This window comes from Lithobates pipiens, unplaced genomic scaffold (assembly GCF_037356315.1).
Source record: "Lithobates pipiens isolate NorthernLeopardFrog02 unplaced genomic scaffold, aLitPip1_a1.2 Scaffold_16, whole genome shotgun sequence".
Taxonomy (NCBI): Eukaryota; Metazoa; Chordata; class Amphibia; order Anura; family Ranidae; genus Lithobates; species Lithobates pipiens.
This window is the reverse complement of record NW_027507748.1, coordinates 650,225,894-650,246,239: the sequence shown is the minus strand read 5'-3', so window position 1 is coordinate 650,246,239 and position 20,346 is coordinate 650,225,894. Positions and strand designations below refer to the sequence as shown.

Here is a 20,346-nt window from a genome sequence, read left to right as displayed (position 1 = left end):
CAGAATAAATAGCCATGTGGTGGATGGGTTGGGTGGACCAATAGGCATGTCCTTCATTTTTTTTTTTGTAATACCCATGTCCAGGGAGAGGCCCATAAAAATTTTGAACTCCTCCAAATTGAGATCTCGCCACTCAAAGGGACTGGCATATGATGAGTGGGGGTTATTGGCAATATACTGCTGGGCATATAAATTTGTCTGGTCCACAATTAATTTCAGAAATGTGTTGGGCAAAAACAGATGAACAAAATCGATCTCTGAAAAATTTTGGGTGTTGGTCTGCACACCTGGCTGTGCTGTGAAAGGGGGAATAATTGGTGATGCCGAGTCGGAAGGCAGCCATGTTGGGTTGGCAAGACCATCTGGCATAAATGTAGAGGCCCTGGCTCTTGGGGGATGTGACACTCTAGTAGTTGGATTAGAATTTCCTGTGCTGCTCAGGCGTGATGTGCCAGCACTGGTACTGGGTCTGGGCAATTGTTGGTGGGGCCCATCGCCGGCGGCAAAGCTGGTACTAGGCATTTGTTCCCGGGGCCTAGCGCTGACAGCAGCGCTGGTACTGGGCCTGGGAATTCGTTCTTGGGGCCTATTGCTGGCAGGAGCTCTGATACCGGGCCTGGGAATATAATCCTGGTTTTCAGAGGGCCTTGCCCTTTTAGGAGGGACCCATTCTTCCTCCGAATCATTTTCCGATTCACTATTCGGGTTAAATGCCGAATTTGATTCGGAATCAGAATCGGAATTGGAATCTGATGAGAATTCCCCGTTGCTCTCATCGGTCATGGAGAGGATCTGGAACGCCTCCTCACTGGTGTATAATCTTTTGGCCATGACGCTGATGGCTGTGTGACAGGTGACGTTCACTGATGGGCTGTGCGATGCGTGGCAGGTGATGACGGTGTGACAGGCCACGGACTGTGACGGGTGATGGCCACTGATGGGTGATGGTCACTGATGGCTGGTGGTCACTGATGGGTGATGGTCACTGATGGCTGGCAGTCACGATGGGTGGCGGTTGATGGCTGGCGGTCACTGATGGGTGACAGGTGACGAGTGATGGCTGGCGGTCACTGATGGGTGACAGGTGATGGGTGACGGCTAGCGGTCACTGATGGCTGGCGGTGACTGATGGGTGACGGGTGATGGTTGGCGGTCACTGATGGGTGACGGGTGATGGTTGGCGGTCACTGATGGGTGACGGGTGATGGTTGGCGGTCACTGATGGGTGACGGGCAATGGCTGGCGGTCACTGATGGGTGACAGGCGATGGCTGGCGGTCACTGATGGGTGACAGGCAATGGCTGGCGGTCACTGATGGGTGACAGGCAATGGCTGGCGGTCACTGATGGGTGACAGGCAATGGCTGGCGGTCACTGATGTGTGACAGGCGATGGATGGCGGTCACTGATGGGTGACAGGCGATGGCTGATGTGTGACGGCTAGCGGTGGCTGATGGATGGCGGGTGAAGTCTGGCGGTCACTGATGGGTGACGGTTGATGTCTGGCGGTCACTGATGGGTGACGCCTGGCGGTCGCTGATGGGTGACGGGTGACGTCTGGTGGTCACTGATGGGTGACGGGTGACGTCTGGCGGTCACTGATGGGTGACGGGTGATGTCTGGCGGTCACTGATGGGTGACGGGTGATGTCTGGCGGTCACTGATGGGTGACGGGTGATGTCTGGCGGTCACTGATGGGTGACGGCTGGCGGTGGCTGATGGGTGACGGGTGACGCTGACGGTGGCTGATGGGTGACGGATAACGGCTGGCGGTGGCTGATGGGTGACGGGTGATGGCTGGCGGTGGCTGATGGGTGACGGGTGACAGTTGACGGTCACTGATGGGTGACGGGTGACAGCTGGCGGTCACTGGTTGGTGACAGCTGGCGGTCACTGATGGCAGTCTCCTATGTGACAGGTTCACTTTATTGGGTGACTGTGGTGACTGTTGGGTGACAGATGACAGTGGGGGGGGGGGGTGATCTGATCAGTGTGGTGTTTGTGCAGACACTACAGAACACAGATCGATAACTCACTGCTCCAGGCTCTTCTCTCCTCACACTGGAAACGGTGTGTGAGGAGAGAAGAGCTGGTAACAGGCAGTTACCGCTCTGTGTTTACATTTAGTGATCGGCTGTGAAAGGTTCACAGCCGATCACATGGGTAAACAGCCAGCCAATGGCTGTTTACCGGCATCGGTGACGAGCAGTGTTCCCGGGGAACACGCCGCCACCGATGTGAACGAGCAGCGCGCTCCCGATCCCGCGCATGCATCGTTCTCACAATGCGAGCACTAGCTGTGATCGGCCGTGACTTCATCACGGCCGATCACGTGGTAAACAGCCATGACCAATGGCTGTTTACCACCCTCGGTGGTGAGCGGTGTCTCCGTGACATGCCGCCACCGAGGGAACGGGGATGCGCGCGCGCGATCGCGCGCATTCCCTGTTTAAAGGGGAGGACGTCATATGACGTCCTCCCGCCACAAGAGCTGCGCTGCCCGGCCGTCATTTGACGGCCGGCGGTCAGCAAGCAGTTAAATATATATTTCCCTCTAAGGGAAATATATTTCTAATTACAATATTGTACAGGTATTAATGGAGATTTCACATAAACTCATAAGGCAACAATAGAGATTGTACTTGTTTGAAGGACACATTTGGTATTATGACTGGTAGGGCTTGAAATAGGTATTTTGGTATTATGCACATTTTGAGTAAATTACACCTCCCAAACCAAGAATGAAGGTTTGTTTGCCATTTGTCTAGTAACATCTTAGTTTTTGTGAGCAGGGGTGGGAAGTATAGATCATATATTCGGGAGAGGTTGGGCAGGATGTTCGTGCCTAGGTAAGTAAGTGCGGTCGACGTCCACTTAAATCGAAAATCTGAGTACATAGACTGGAGGGTGCTCGATGGCGTAGCTATTCCCATTGCTTCCAATTTTGCAAAATTTATCTTCAGGTTAGACAAATTTCAATAAATGGCGAATTGTTTGAGTAGGTTTGGCCCTGATATTGCTGGGTTTGTAAGTGAGAAAAGTAGGTCGCCGGCATAAGCCGAAACCTTATGTTTTGTCTCATCTACTTTTAACCCCTTTATATCGGGATGCAATCTGACCATGGAGAGGAAAGGTTCTAGGGAGAGGGCAAACAATAGGCGAGATAATGGGCAGCCCTGTCTTGTTCCGATTGGGAAGGGGTCTGATAATACACCGTTAGCTTTTACCTGAGCGGAGTGGTTAGAATATATTCCAGCTATCCGACTTAACATCACCTCTCCCAGTCTAATATGTCTGTGGACGGAAACCATAAATGACCAGTTCACCCGGTCAAATACCTTCTCTGCATCACAAGACACACAGAGTGCCTTTGGTCTGAGCTACGTGTATGAGATTTAGCCGTTCGTTTGCCTGGACTTCTCCTTTAAAGCATAACTAAACCCAAGAACAAAACAATCTTGTATATCTTCTGTAAATTACTAATAGTATAATTCTGTTGAAAAGAAACGTACATCGGTGAAGCACGGAATAGTGGCGACGGTCGCAGTACATGAGCAGAGCGTGAGACTGATGTATATTCCGATATGCCTGTATACTAATCCTTGTTGTAAGTAGAATTTATATAACACTCTTGAGCTTTTAACTGGATGTTGCACAATGAGGTGTTTCCTCTTTTTCCTGACATATGGCTTAATTGGATCTGAGGCTTCTGGGAGATAGATAGACACGATATTGATGTTCCCTATAATAGGTGGAAACACCTGGGTATACCTGTAGTGAGCGGTAACAACTCACTGATGCATGTATCGGCCTTGAAAGGTCATGATATCTGGTAAGAGGATATCTTTACTTTAATTACCTCCTGGGGAGCACAATGTTTAACACCTGCAGTTGATTTGGAAGGACATCACTGTTTTCTTTCACAATGAGGACTTTTTGGTGTTTTGGATCTTGTTTTTCACTTCAATTATCACTACGTTTTGTGGATCACATGAATGAACTTTCATTGTTCATAAATATTGATTTTTTTGCATATTAATTTTCATTATCACAATAATGCTTATTTTACTAATACCATCATCCTACATGTAATGGAGATGAACAAAGCCTGACTTGTTTAAAGTCCAGCCTGGGTGGCTACAACAGTCTGACATCTTCTGAGTGCTGGTCTTCAGGTCTCTTCATTGGCGATCGGGGGGGAGATGTCACTCCTGTACATGTGCAGTCAACATCAAAAAACAAAGATTTCACTGCCGTAGTGACCAATAAACAGTATAAAATCCGTGATCTTATCAAATGCTGTACACAGGGAGTTGTCTACATGTTAGAATGTGACTGTGGCCTACAGTACATAGGCAGGACATCTAGGCCACTCCATGTTAGACTGGGAGAGCATGTGAATAATATAAAAAAAGGATTAAAAACCCACAATGGTTCCAAGAATTTTAGACTTTCATAATCGAGACTCTAGAGGCCTCAGATTTTGGGTTATTTAAAAGGTTAAGAAGCATTGGGGGGGGGGGGGGGGGGTTAATTAGGCAGTTAAGCCACAGGGAGTCGTTCTGGATATTTGAGACCAAGGTCATTGCAGGCTTAAATGACGATTTTGACCTGAATTGTTTAATTTCAGATCGTTAGGTTTATTCGTTTTGAAATGGTTTTAAATGTTTGTATAAGATGGTCACACTTCAAGTCTTTTAATGTTTATGTTTAATACTATTTGAGATCTCATTCAATTGAGTATGTAATAAAGTCTATTACTTTAGAGATTTATTTTGATGTTGAGTAATGGTGGAGTCTGTCTCAGCTGATTACTCAGCGAATTACTCTGTGATGGGTCAGTATTGGCTCAAGCTGTAACATCTTGTATGGGAGACAGCGGTAGCTCTTTAGTCCCCAGCGGGATGACATGTGTTGCCACTATCAGTTCCTGGTTTCCAGGTAAGAATGGTTGGTCACCATGGCTGTAAAATGAGGGGAGGCATTCTGCCCCTTCATTGATTAGGCAAGACTATTTAGAGGCGGGTGTGAAGCATGTCTCTGTACCCGCTGGTGACGTTCCCAGGATGTAACGCGTATAGGAAGGAGTCATGTGATATCTCCCATGGTCATCTCTTCGTGACTGTTTTAACAATCGCTAATTTGCTTTCACTTAATGGAAGTGCCACCTTTATTGTAAGTGCTTTCCTTTTATTGTTTTGGCAATGAGCACTATGTTTTTCTCATTTATTTCATAACTTTGGAATACTGAATACTGGTGGCCAGCTTTATGCTGGCCTCAAGGAAAGTCTGTTTATCTGATGTGACATCCAAGCGTGGCTATACCTATTTGGAATGTGCGCTGTCAAAAGGAGGATATCTCTGCCTGCAGGCTTAGGATTTTTACCCTATTTGGGCAATTTTTTTTCTCACCCATCTGTTAATTCAGGGGTCCTGTTTCTGAGTCTGTGGTGGAGACTGAGCACTGATTTTGGAGTCACATCTTCACAGTTTCTGGAACCTGTGTGTTCTATCTTCATCCATGAACTATTTTGTTACTTATTTGTAGCGCTGCACTATTTGTATTTTATATTGATCTGAGGTGTTGTAAATTTTACCTTGAGTGTTCAGCTGCTACCCTTTCACTAGTAGAATCTTTTTACGTACTTGCACTAGTTTTATTATTCATTGTGATGCATTTTACTGCAGGCAAGATGGTGCATGTCTCTTCTGCAATAAAAGCCTGCCTGCTAACTGTTTCTTATAACAGAACTTTAATTTAGCTTTAAGCGAACTGCATTGGAGATTCTTGCCTTGTTCTGGGGTCTGAATACATAAAGGGTATGGACTATCTTCTTGAGACTGCTAAGTGGGAGCATTATCCTGCTTTAATAACACAATCAGTCGTAGTGTTATAAAAAGAGAGGTCCTACATATTTTTTCTCCAGATGTGCAGTACAAGTAATATTCTTGCCAAATATCTCCCCAAAGATAAAACTTATTACAGCATCCAACGATGATCTGATGGTGGGGAGAGCGAAGTGAGATACCTGTATTAGGAGCTTGGCACGTTCCTGTTTTTTGGTGTTTAATCAATGGGGAGCTGGACTCACTGGTGATGATTATCTGCAGATTCTGAACACTGATCACATCGGACTATTGCTTTTGCTTTCACCACTGTCATCTCAATCGTCTGTGAATACACACTTGATGGACTATCAGTGTTTGGTCTTTTTGAATCACATATGGTTCTGCTATGAAAGTGATTGTAAAGGCTCTTTTTTTTTTTTTTATAACAAACATGTTATACTTACCTCCTCTGTGCAGTTGGTTTTGTTACTACTGTGTAGTAGCCTGGATCCTCCTCTTCTCGGGTCCCTGTTTGCTGCTCCTAGCCCCTCCCTACTTTGAGTGCCCCCCAGACAACAGCTTGCTATAGGGGGCACCCAAGCCAAGTCAGAGCTCCATGTATTCATTTAGACATGGATCCCTGATCTGGCCCTGCCCCATCTTTCCCCCTGATTGGCTGACTGACTTTAATTGACAGCCGTGGGAGTCAGTGGCGTCACTTCTCCATCTCAGCCAATCAGGAGGAGTGTCCTGGATGGCTGAGGAGATTGTGGACATTGCTGGAGAGAGATGGGGGTAAGGTAGGTAATTAGGGGAGTACTGGGGGGGGGGGGGGGCTGCTACATACAGAAGTTTTTTTTTTTTTATCTTTATGCATAGAATGCATTAAGATAAATAACTTTCTGCCTTTACAACTCCTTTAACTAGATGCTGACCCCCGGCCGTCAAATGACGGGCAGGCGGCGCACCTATTGTGGCAGTCCTCCCTTTTAAACAGGGAATGCGCACGATCGCGCGCATCCCTGTTCCTTCGGTGGCGGCATGTTACGGAGACATCGCTCGCCACCGAGGGGGGTGAACAGCCATTGGGCATCAAGTGATCAGCCGCGATGAAGTCATGGCCGATCAAAGATGGTTCCACCCCAACTGTACACGGCGCGCGAGCACGCTGCGTGTGCATGTCGGTGGCAGCGTGTTCCCGGGAACACTGCTCGTCACCGACGCTGGACAAGGCAGACCGCGCTGTTCTGTCAGGGAGTAAAAGAGAGATCTTGTGTTTCAGCTAAGCTTAAACACGGGTCTCTCTTTTCCTCCAGTGCATCCACTCAGTTAGAAAGCATTCCCTAGGAGCACCCTTAACCCCTTGAACGCCCCTGGTGTTAACCCCTTCCATGCCAGTGTCCTTTATACAGTGACAGTGCATTTTTTTTAGCACTGACCACTGTATTGGTTTCGCTGGTCCCCAAAGAGTGTCAGTGTCAGATTTGTCCACTGCAATGTCACAGTCCCGCTAAAAACTGCTGATCGCCACCATTACTAGTAAAAACATGCTTGGATAAGGGTCTGGTATGGATCTGGGGGGTACCCCATGCCATTTAAAAAAAATAATAATAATTTGATGTGGTGGCTACGTTACTTTTCTTTTTCTTAGGCTTTTCTCCCCTCTGTTTTCACATGGTGATCGGGCTGGTAACACCACCTGTGTTAGTATGCTACCACTATCGATGAAGGAGCACAGCAGACAGTAGCATTGTTTGGGGGGGGGGGGGGATATTAGATGGACTAGTAGATTTAGATACACTAATGCCCCTGTACACACGATCAAACTTTCAGACAACAAAACCATGGATTTTTGTTCGAAGGTTTTTGGCTCAAACTTGTCTTGCGTACACACAGTCACACAAATGTTGGCCAGCAATTATGAACGTAGTGACGTACAAGATATATGTGATATCTCCAATACGAACGCTAGTTTTACAAGACCGAGTGCTTCTGGCTCGTACTTGATTCTGAGCATGTATGAACTTTTGTGCAACGGACTCGTGTACACATGATCGGAAAGTCAGACAACAAAATTTTGTTGGCGGAAATATTGGGAACCTGCTATCCAACATTTGTTGGCAGAAAGTCCAACCCTAATTGTTCGATGGAGCATACACACAGTCGGACTATCAGCCAACAAGCTCACATCCAACATTTGTTGTCGGAAAATCCGATCGCGCGTACGGGGGCATTAGACTTCAGTTAGAGTTGCGGTTGGGGGGGAGCGGCATCACAAATGCTCATTTGAGCCACGTTTTTGCAGCCCGCCAAACCCCCCTCCCCCTTAAACTGCAATAGGCATCAGACAGGGATTTTTACTTGCCACTGTCGTGATGCTCCGCGCCTGCACCAAAGTTTACCTGGCATGTAGCTACACATTAAAGCAAACGGGGAAGTGCTGCCACACTCTTAACTCATACATTTACAGGACATCTTGTTCTGTTGAAAAACAACAGACTTACTGACCAGATCACTAGGTGAAAATGGAAAGAAAGCCTAAATGCAGCCATTATATCTAAGAAAAGCTGCAATTTAATAAATGTTTGCTTTTGGGTTGAATACCACTTTAATTGCAACCAGTGAAATCACCTTAATTTGGCTTGGTATTACTGGGAGCAACTGGGTGCTGCTTTGTATGTGTGGTGGCAAGGAACGTGCTGACAGGAGATAACAAAGTGAGGAGAGGGATGAGCTTATTACTCTGCTGCTGATTCCTTACTGCCCACTCACAGGCTAGGTGGCAGGGAGGTGATCAGGCTGTATTGCTTTATTGGAAGTAGAGAAAAATTAGTCCTTAGATTTTCTGTATGGCAGAGCTCAGGACTAGATAGGCAGAGAAATACAAATCTTTCGGAAGGTAAAATAGCTTCTATGTATGTATTTCATCTATGTATTTTACTGTTTGTCTGGAGTTCAGCTTTAGTACTAGCCATTGTATAGTAGGAAACCATACTGGAACGGGTTTGTTCCTCACCCAGGGCTAGGATGTGGAACTGCACCCCCTTCCTCCACTGCTCATCCATGACATAGAATGGGTGTACTGCCCTGTGCCCATTTTCTGCCCATTCTTTGACTCCTCCCAGCCCTTTAAATGAGACACAAGGACCTCTGTATTGTACAAAACATCAGATAGACAAAACCATGTATATTTTTTTTTATAAAAAAATAGGTTTGCTTGATTTAAAGAGGAACTACTCTGCATCTGAGCACTTCGAACCAAAAACACTATTTAATTAATGTTTAATATTCAAAACAAACTCCCCCATTCATATCTCAATGCTTTACTTTGCTGAGAAATCAATTTGAAAATTGCCCCCCTAGCATTTATGGCTGTAGCCATCTTGGGTGAGGGCAGATGATTCATGTAGCATTTACTTCCTGGAATCCATCTGCCCTTTGCTTAGGCTTGCAGGCAGGAGAGTGTGCTTAGCTGAGAAAGCCTCTCCTCTCCTCCTGAAGACTCCTGGGATGTATGACATCATTTGCCTAGGCCTGGAAATCAGGAAGCAACTGAAGTAATGTAAAAAAAATGTAAAGTAAAAAAAAGAAAGTGTAAAACAAGTAACTACACTATACTTTTCTATTTACGTCCAAATGCTGGAAGCATATGATTTAAAAATAGTCAGTGTTGTTTGAGAGAGTGAATTTCTGCTTTAATATTCTTGTTATATAGTTATTTTGTATATATGAAGTATACTTCATGAAATCTTTTTTTTTTTTTTGTTTGTTTTTTTTACTATTCTATTTCACTTCTAAATAATATTTTTAGTCATTGTTTTTTGCACTGGTAACCATTATTCATTATGTAACTGCAATCTTTTTATGCTATATAATAATTACTTAAATATAATTTTGTTTTTAAGGCTGACCAGCTGATGTTTGCTTTACACTTTGTGCGTGGCATGCATGCTGAGCTCTTCCAGGAGAATGTAAGTATCCATGAATTCTATCACACTGTGCTGTCAGAGTTCCAAATGGTCCCCAGATTGTCCATTAGGCTTTTAATTCCACTGAGCTTATTTGGGAAGCACACAAGTTCTGGCTCTAAAAAAAATAAGAATGGAAGCTTTAGAAAACATGACTTTGGATTTTTGGCCATCCCTGTAAATTAGTGGTGGTGAACTTGCTTAGATATATCTATCCTTAACTATTGCTCGTTAGGCCACCAATGGGCTATACATTGATAATCAGCTTCTGCAATACTGTAGAACAGGGATATGCAATTAGCGGGCCTCCAGCTGCTGCAGAACTACAATTCCCATGAGGCATAGCAAGACTCTGACAGCCACAAGCATGAAACCCAGAGGCAGAGGCATGATGGGACTTGTAGTTTTGCAACAGATGGAGGTCCGCTAATTGTCTATCCCTACTGTAGAAGATGTTGGGGTCTGCAGACATACTGCAGGAAACATTGAGAGAGAGTGGATGTTCCACGGGAGCCAGAGAGCATGAACATGCTACAGGAGACAACTGAACTTTTAGAGGAGACAGATTGCAAACAGGTTACAGGAGTCTGTCAGATACTGATGACTTGCTACAGGTAAGAAGGATTTTGGACAGGCTCAGGAAACATGGTTCCGGTACTGCATTCTCACCTGTATGACTGATGCTTGCTCTGTGAAGGCATTGGTACTTGAAGGAAAAGACAGAAATTCTACACACATTGGCATTGGTTACCTGTCACTGTAAGGCAGGGTTAGGCAACCTCGGCACTCCAGCTGTGGTTAAACTACAAATCCCATCATGCCTATGCCTCTAGGAGTCATGCCTGAGATTTGACAGGGTCTTGCAATGTCTCATGGGACTTGTCATTTCACCACAGCTGGGGGGCTGAGGTTGCCTACCCCTGCTGTAAGAGCCGGTACACACAGGGGCAACACAACTTCCAACGCGATTTTTGGAGGCAACTTGGACACGACTTGTCAACATGACTTGGGGCGACTTACAACGCGACTTTAAGTTGCCCCAGGTCAGGCGACTTTTGCCGTGGCCAATCAAAGAATGAGCTCTCAAGGAGGAACTCCACGCCAAATCCGGGAGCATACCAGGCCCTTAGGTCTGGTATGGATTTTAAGAGGAACCCCCTACGCCGAAAAAACGGCGTGGGGATCCCCCCCCCAGATCCATACCAGAAACTTATCCGAGCACGAAGCCAGGCCGGTCAGGAAGGGAGTGGGGACGAGCGACCCCCCCCCTCCTGGACCGTACCAGGCACGTGCCCTTAACATGGGGGGGTTGGTGCTTTGGGGAAGGGGGGCGCCCTACCCATTCACCTGGGGAAAAAATGTCAATAAAAAACACAACACAAGTTTTAAAAGTCCTTTATTAAGCAGCTCCGGGGGTCTTCTTCCGACATGGGGGGGGGGGGGGGTTTCTGACAACTTCTCCCGGTGTCCGACGCCTTCTCCCGGCTCCTCCGCTGTCTTCTTGCAGCTCTTTTACTAGCGGAGGAGCCCGGTCTCCTCCGCCCTCTGTCCTTCTTCTCTCTTCTTTCTTCTTTCTTCTTCGGTGTTGACCCGGCGCTGTCTTCCGCTGTACTGGCTTGTGCGACGTGCGCAGCAACTTATATAGGTATGGGGCGTGGTCTCCGGATGATGTCACATGGTGACCCCACCCCTTTATGACGTCACAGTCCCAGGGCATGTTCCCTCTCGAGAGCTGATAATTCTGTGAGAGTCGCCTCAATATAGACGGAGATCCGACTTTCATTGAAATCAATGGGTACCAGTCGCTTACAAGTCGGATTGAAGTAGTACAGGAACCTTTTCTGAAGTCAGAGCGACTTCAGTAGTGTGTATTAAGACGGCTCTCATTCACTTACATTGATTTTTACATGTAGCGTGACTAGGGGCGACCTGAAGTCGGATCTGAGTTGCCCCTGTGTGAACCGGCTCTTAGGGCTAGAGTCCAGTATGGACAGATCTGAGCACTGGAGAGAATGCAGTGCAGGTGGCTACCATTGCCATCATATTATACATATAGTGCAGCGCTACTAATAAAGCGCAATAAATTATATTACTAATAGAATACAAAAAGTGTAAACACAAATGTCCAAAAAATTGAAAATAAAAAGAATGTCTCTTTAAATTACATCAATCCAACAAATGTGCAAAAAAATATATTTGTGCAAAATCAAAAAGAATTTGTGCAAAGAATGTTCCTCAGTCAGTGATCTTCATTTATATTTAATCCTTTCTCTCAGCAATGTGCCACCTCCACCATTTTCGATGTACCTTCACCTTAATACAGCAGATAATAAGCCTTTAAGAATTTTCCTTTTCCATATATAATGATCCTTACTAAATCACTTTACTGCATGCCCCACACTCCTCAATCTGCATAGAACGATCTCCAGCTTAATAGCTCAATTCGATCATGCAAAATAAGAGGGTATGCTATAGTGCTTTATGGTTTTAAAAACCTATTATTTATAAAACGTGCCAAAATGAACATTCACATTTACATCATAAACCACAGACATGTAGTGTATAACAATGGCCGGATGGTTACTTGCCGCCAGTCCTGCAGTACCGACAGTTAGCAACCTTGTCCGTGCCTTGTACAATATCCTGAACCTCTCGTAATCCTGTCTACGTCAGTCTCTCAGGTCCCTCCTACATGTTTTGTCACATCACGTGACTTCCTCAGGGAGATATGATAGGCTGACGCTGTTCCAATCATATAGTTACATAGTTAGCAAGGTTGAATAAAGACACCAGTCCCATCCAGTTCAACCTGAGTGAGTGTGGGTGTGTGTCTACAATTGTCCCTATCCCTGTACATTATGTCTCATTAGAATGCTCATCTATTATATTATTATTTATTTAAGTTACCCGTATAGCGCGGTCAATTTAAGCAGCGCTCCACACATACATCGCATACTCACATTGGTCCCTACCCTCAAGGAGCCCACAATCCAAGGTCCCCTACTCACATTCATACATACTAGGGCCAATTTTGGACAGAAGCCAATTAACCTACCTGCACGTTTTTGGAGTATGTGTGTGTGTGTGTATGCATGTATGTATGTATGTGTGTGTATATATGTATGTGTATGTGTGTATATATATATATATATATATATATATATATATATATATATATATATATATATATATATATATAGTCCCAGAATCCTCCATTTTCACGTAGTCCATTGAAATATATGCGGATATCCCTATGTTCCACTTCTCATATATCAACCATATATATATTGTTCTACAGCCCTATAACATCTATTCACCCTCATATAATGATCACATCCAATATTAAAATACAAAATAAATGTAATAATACATTGTAAAGCTCTGCATAAACTGTTGGCACTATATAAAAATCATATATATATATATATATATATATATATATATTGTAGACATGTCACTGGAGAAGTGATCGAGGGGGTGTACATCTCACCTAGGTTGCTACACAGTGTGAGATGGTAAATCCAGGATGGTTCAGTTTCTCAGCAGTGATATGCTGCTGAATTGTTATTTAATTTTGCCGGGCCTGGGTTTATATGGAATGGCAGGTAGGTTTAGTAGAGGGACCTGTCATTCCACATCCCCCGATCCAGTTCTGGGTTTGGGATCAGGTGAGCTTGGATCCTAATTAGCCTGGGAAGCTAAAGGCTCTGTAGGGTCTGCAGGTGATTGCTCCCAGCCAGGGAATGAACAGCCTGTATGTTGAAGGAAGCTGCAAGCACAGACACTGCTGGAGCTAAAACCCACCCTGCGATATCCAGACGAAAAGACGCTGTCTTTATAAATGTCAGATAGGTGAGAAGAACCTGTTAGTAAGCGCCCAGCCGGGCTAGGTCTTTTGTTTATTTTGTTGTACTTAGAAAGCACGGTGTTGCTGTATGTTTTGTTTGCTGGACTGTTTGTACCACGAATAAACGCCAAGATCTGCTTCATATATTCCAAGTCTGCTGTGAACTGTGTCCAAACACACCCTACCCCGGGAAGATCCCTTACAATTGGTGGAGGTAGCGGGCAACGCGGTTGCTAGGGGCAACGGTGTGGACAGACTTGGCTACAGCTGCTGATGTCCTGGGTGAAAGCTGCAACTACACTCCAAAAACAGTCCAGCAACATGGAGGAGATGCTGAAGCAGTTTATGCAAGTGAGTTTGCAACAACAGCAGGCTCAGACAGAGGCCAATAGACGACATGAACAGTCCATGGCTGAACAACAGCAGATGATGGCTGCACAACAGCAGGCTCAGACAGAGGCCAATAGACGACATGAACAGTCCATGGCTGCACAACAACAGTCCATGGCTGCACAACAGCAGATGATGGCTGCACAACAGCGGATGCATAAGGAAGAGTTGCAAGCTTTGCGCCAAAGCCAACAACAACTTATCGAGCACCTGATAGTAAATCGAGAGGCGCCTGTGGTTACTAATCCACCCACAATGGAGGGAGCCGCTCCAGAGATTTTTTTTGGGAGAAGGACTGTGCAGAAAGCGCTGCAAAAGATGACTGCTGAGGACGATGTTGAGGCCTTTTTAACAGTATTTGAGCGCGTGGCTGAGCGAGAGAAGTTACCAGCTGCTGAGTGGGCAGAGGTAATTGCACCCTATTTAACAGGTGAACCCCAAAAGGCCTACTATGACCTCAGTGAGCAAGAGGTTAAGGACTATACTCGGCTAAAAGAGGAGATACTTGCCCGACTAGGAGTTACTACTGCAGTCCGTGCCCGGAGGGTACGCAACTGGAGCTACAGTCTGGACAAATCAGCGAGGTCCCAGATGTATGACCTAATCCATTTGGCAAGAAAGTGGTTGGAGCCAGACACTTCTACTCCTGCACAAATCCTAGAGAAGGTCGTGATGGATCGCTACCTCCGAGCGCTTCCTACTGACCTGCAACGCTGGGTGGGACAAGGTGATCCTAGGGACGCAAACGAACTTGTCAACCTTGTGGAGAGGTTCCAGGCGACTGAGGACTACCTCCGCGATGTTCCTGCAGCATCTTCACCTCCCCGGAGCGCCAGATCTGTGCCGTCAGCTGGTAAGAGACTTCCATCTGTTGGGGGAGTGTGGAGGGGTGCTGATGGGGGGAAAAGGGCTCAAGTGGTGTCTCAGGGACAAAAGACTGGTGATGGTCCCGGGTGGCTAAGGGGCTCTGAAAAGGACTCCTTGCCAAAGAGACCAGGCCCTATCCAGTGTTGGAGATGCCATGAGGCGGGACACGTGTCTGCCCATTGCCCTCTTACCTCTGAACCCATGGAATGTGACGCTAGCCGGCGTCAGTCGCTATTTGCGGAACCATCTTGTGCTGCAGTTCCTGGACTAGAGACTGAACCGCAAATCTGCAACATCACAATCAATGACTTTCCTGTTAAAGCGTTAATGGACTCAGGAAGCCTCGTAACCTTGGTGCATGCTAGTCTGGTGGCTGGGGACTTAGAGCCTAACAAGCATATGAGTGTTGTGTGCATACATGGTGATACAAAAGTGTACCCTATAGTGCGGGCTAAAGTCGGGACTAAACAAGGCACCGTACAATATGAAGTGGGTGTGGTTAAAAACCTCATGCATGATGTAATATTGGGCCGCGATTTTCCGTTATTCTGGGCTCTCTGGGAAAAAAGAGAAATCCCCAAAAGGAGTGAGGATACCTCTAAGGAGGTTGCCTTGTCCGCTGTGAATGATAAAAGTATGCAGGATGAAAATGATTGTTTTCCTTTGCAGGTCCTGGTTGGGGAGGAGGATCCTCCCACTGAGCAAAATATACTAGACTTAGAGGTGTCTAGCGATGATTTTGGGACTGCACAATTACAGGACCCCACTCTCAAAAATGCGAGAGAGCAGGTTGCTGTTATGAACGGGGTACCTCAGGAACCAGATGCTGAAAAAAGATTTCCACATTTTTCGGTGACTAATGATCTTTTCTATAGAGTCAATAAGGTTAAAGATGAGATTGTGGAACAGCTTCTGGTACCTAAGCCGTACCGGCGTCAGGTGCTTGACATGGCACATAACCATGTTCTTGGGGGACACTTGGGGACTGACAAAACGCGAGAGAGGGTTCTCCAGAGGTTTTTTTGGCCAGCCATATATGATGACATTAAAAAATACTGTGAGTCGTGCCCCACATGTCAGGTTAGTGCCCCAGTGTCACATTTTCGCAGTCCTTTGGTTTCGCTCCCTATTATAGAGGTACCTTTTGAGCGTATTGCCATGGATTTAGTGGGTCCCATTGTAAAGTCAGCTAGAGGACACCAGTATATTTTGGTAGTCCTGGATTATGCGACCCGCTATCCTGAGGCTGTACCCTTAAGAAACACTGCATCTAAAACAATTGCACGTGAGTTGTTTTATATGTTCTCTAGGACTGGGATCCCCAAAGAAATCCTAACTGACCAAGGTACGCCATTTATGTCGAAAGTAATGAAGGAATTATGCAAACTATTTAAAATCTCACACATCCGTACCTCTGTGTACCACCCCCAGACGGACGGATTGGTGGAGAGATTTAATAAGACTTTGAAACATATGTTGAAGAAAGTGGTGGCAAAAGATGGTCGTGACTGGGATCATTTATTACCCTACCTCATGTTTGCTATTAGGGAGGTGCCCCAAGCGTCCACAGGGTTCTCACCATTCGAGTTGGTCTATGGTCATCACCCTAGGGGTCTACTGGACATTGCAAAAGAGACATGGGAGAATGAGTCCACCCCATACAAGAGTGTTATTGAGCATGTAGCACAAATGCAGGACCGTATAGCCACTGTAATGCCCCTGGTAAGGGAACACCTCCAGAGGGCTCAAGAGGCCCAAAGTAGAATTTACAACCGGTCCGCAAGAATCAGGACATTCAACCCAGGCGATAGGGTCCTTATACTAGTCCCCACTGTTGAGAGTAAATTCTTGGCGAAGTGGCAAGGTCCTTATGAAATTGTTGAAAAGATCAGTGAGGTGAACTACAAGGTGCACCAACCAGGTAGAAGGAAGCCTTTCCAAGTTTATCACATAAACTTGATCAAGCCCTGGAAAGACAGGGAATCCTTGGTGGCGACAAATACTGTTAATGATTTGTCACAACCAATCCCTCCAGTCAAGGTAGGTGATACTCTATCAGTGTCACAGAAACAGGAGGCTCAGGAATTTTTACAGAAAAACAAAAAAAAGTTCTCTGACCTCCCAGGGCGTACACACCTCATCCATCATCACATTGAAACTGAGCCTAGAAGCAGAGTAAACCTTAAGCCCTATAGGATACCGGAGGCACGTAGGGAAGCCGTATCTGCCGAGGTAAAACGTATGCTTGCTCTGGGGGTAATTGAGGTGTCACAGAGTGAATGGTCCAGCCCAATTGTGCTAATCCCAAAGCCCAATGGAACTTGGAGGTTCTGTAACGATTTCAGAAAGTTGAATGAGATCTCCAAGTTCGATGCGTATCCTATGCCCAGGGTAGATGAGTTGATTGAGAAGTTGGGTAACGCCAGGTACATAACCACTCTCGATCTCACAAAGGGCTACTGGCAGATTCCACTTTCTGGTGAGGCTAAAGAGAAAACTGCATTCTCCACCCCTGATGGGCTATTCCAGTATGTAGTGATGCCATTCGGGTTACATGGAGCGCCTGCAACTTTCCAGAGGTTGATGGACTTGATTCTGCGACCACATCGTGATTACTCAGCTGCCTACCTCGATGATGTGGTCATTTTTAGCCCTGATTGGGAAAGTCACCTCTGTAAGGTACAGGCCGTGTTGGATGCCATAAGTGATGCGGGGTTGACCATAAATGCCGAGAAGTGTGCTCTAGCCCTAGAAGAGGCCAAATATCTAGGCTACATTATTGGGAGAGGGTTGATTAAGCCACAGCTAAATAAAATTGAGGCAATACAGAATTGGCCTAGACCCCTGACAAGGAAACAGGTTAGAGCTTTCCTGGGTATTACGGGGTATTACCGTAGGTTTGTGCCGAACTTTGCCTCAGTTGCTGCTCCACTAACTGACTTGACAAAGGGCGGAAAGACAGCAATGGTCACGTGGACCCCAGAGGCCGAGAAGGCTTTCCAAAGCCTTAAGTCTGCCTTGTGCCAACCACCTGTGTTAGTTACCCCCGATTTCAAACGAGAGTTTCTGGTCCAGACAGATGCCTCTAACACAGGCTTAGGTGCAGTACTCTCACAAGTAGTGAATGGTGAGGAGCATCCGGTGACGTACTTGAGTAGAAAATTAACCCCGGCCGAGAAAAATTATGCCATTGTGGAGCGAGAGTGTTTGGCAGTAAAGTGGGCCCTAGAATCGTTAAAGTATTACTTGCTAGGCAGGAAATTCAAGTTGGTGACAGACCATGCCCCCCTAACATGGATGAAGTTAAACAAGGAGAGAAATGCAAGAGTGACTAGATGGTTTCTCTCCCTACAAAACTTTAATTTCACTGTGGAACACAGGCCAGGGAAATTACAGGCAAATGCTGACGCATTGTCGAGGGTAAGTTGTCTGTGGGGACAAAAGGCTCAGCCCTCCGGTCTGAAAAAGAGGGGGGGGATATGTAGACATGTCACTGGAGAAGTGATCGAGGGGGTGTACATCTCACCTAGGTTGCTACACAGTGTGAGATGGTAAATCCAGGATGGTTCAGTTTCTCAGCAGTGATATGCTGCTGAATTGTTATTTAATTTTGCCGGGCCTGGGTTTATATGGAATGGCAGGTAGGTTTGGTAGAGGGACCTGTCATTCCACATCCCCCGATCCAGTTCTGGGTTTGGGATCAGGTGAGCTTGGATCCTAATTAGCCTGGGAAGCTAAAGGCTCTGTAGGGTCTGCAGGTGATTGCTCCCAGCCAGGGAATGAACAGCCTGTATGTTGAAGGAAGCTGCAAGCACAGACACTGCTGGAGCTAAAACCCACCCTGTGATATCCAGACGAAAAGACGCTGTCTTTATAAATGTCAGATAGGTGAGAAGAACCTGTTAGTAAGCGCCCAGCCGGGCTAGGTCTTTTGTTTATTTTGTTGTACTTAGAAAGCACGGTGTTGCTGTATGTTTTGTTTGCTGGACTGTTTGTACCACGAATAAACGCCAAGATCTGCTTCATATATTCCAAGTCTGCTGTGAACTGTGTCCAAACACACCCTACCCCGGGAAGATCCCTTACAATATATATATATATATACACACACACACACACAATACTAATTAATAAAAATAGAAACAGAAAATAAAAATAAATAATATAAATGAAATAATATAAAAAAATAATAAAATACAATGACATTTTTTTTATATTTATAATTAAAATCTAGAAATTATTTATAAAACAATTAAGAACAAATCCTCTATTCAAGCCCGTCGGCACCATTGACCCCCAATTCATATATCCATCAGGATCCACGTTTACTGATGCCACGTACACACAACCGCAGTACGCCGGACAATTCGATCGTGTGTGGGCTCCAGCGGACTTGTTCATCATAAAGTCCGTTGGACTTAGAAAGTAGATTTGACTCAAAATTTGTCCGCTGACAAGATTTGTCAGCGGACAATGCGTTCGTCAGTGTGCTAGTCCGGCGGACTAAGAATGACGCGTGCTCTGAAGCAAGTACGAGAAGGAAGCTATTGGCTACTGGGTATTGAACTTCCTTTTTCTAGTCCCATCGTATGTGCTGTATGTCATCGCGTTAGAAATCGCCGGACTTTCAGAGCGTCCGTGTGTGGCCAAGTCCATTCGTTATAAAGTCCGGCGGATTGTTTCCCGGACCAATTCCGCCAGACAATTCGATCGTGTGTACGCGGCATTAGAGTTCTGATTTTATTACTGCCCCTCCAATTACTTTTATATTTTTACACACCCCGTCAGTTGTTCATTGCTCACATTGGTATGAAACATTGCTGCTTTAGCAAAGGAAGAATTCATTCCATAGTGTTGCTTCTGTATGTGTTCTCGGTAGCAGCTCTTGGCACATCACAACTCTGCCTCCCTCACAGGGAACATTAACTCGATGCCTAGAACAGAAGTGGCCTCCTATAAAAAAAAAGCAGCTGGCTGATTCACATATTTATATTTGTTTTGAATAATTTTGCTTGGTTGTAGACCATACTCAGTGCTGCTCACTTCAGAGGCCATTAAATGTGCACCTGTCTTGGAGGAGTTTAGATACAGTACGTCTGACCTAAGACTCAAACAGTAGATTACTTATTTGGTTGCTGGTAGGCCAATTCCCCCACATTTATGCTTGCAATCATTATGTTTGCCATTATAATGATTTTTATGTTTCCCTGCTATCTTTAGTAATGCATTGAAAGTATCCTAAAATAACATTTCTATTGTGGTGCAATTTTCTATCTCTGCTACGTCTGCTAACCTTGTTAAACTCAGCACTTTTTCTTTTGTTTAAAGAAGAAAAAGAGGAGAGTAAAGAAATCTAAATAACTGAGAAATACTTAAAGCTTGTATTGTTATTAAAGCAATTGCGCCACCAACATGTGCAAATAGTCTAAACATGCAATTCCAGGGT

The 20,346-nt window shown here is 45.5% G+C and overlaps 1 protein-coding gene across 3 annotated transcripts in view; it reads left to right on the top strand.

Moving 5' to 3' along the window:
• The window catches only part of DYNC2H1 (dynein cytoplasmic 2 heavy chain 1), a 694,454-nt gene that overhangs the window by 399,651 nt on the left and 274,457 nt on the right, over nt 1–20,346 (top strand). For all 3 annotated transcript variants that reach the window (XM_077484358.1, XM_077484357.1, XM_077484356.1), the window contains one exon: nt 9,734–9,799. In XM_077484358.1, the coding sequence (XP_077340484.1) occupies nt 9,734–9,799 (66 nt within the window). The remainder of the gene's footprint in view (nt 1–9,733; nt 9,800–20,346) is intronic.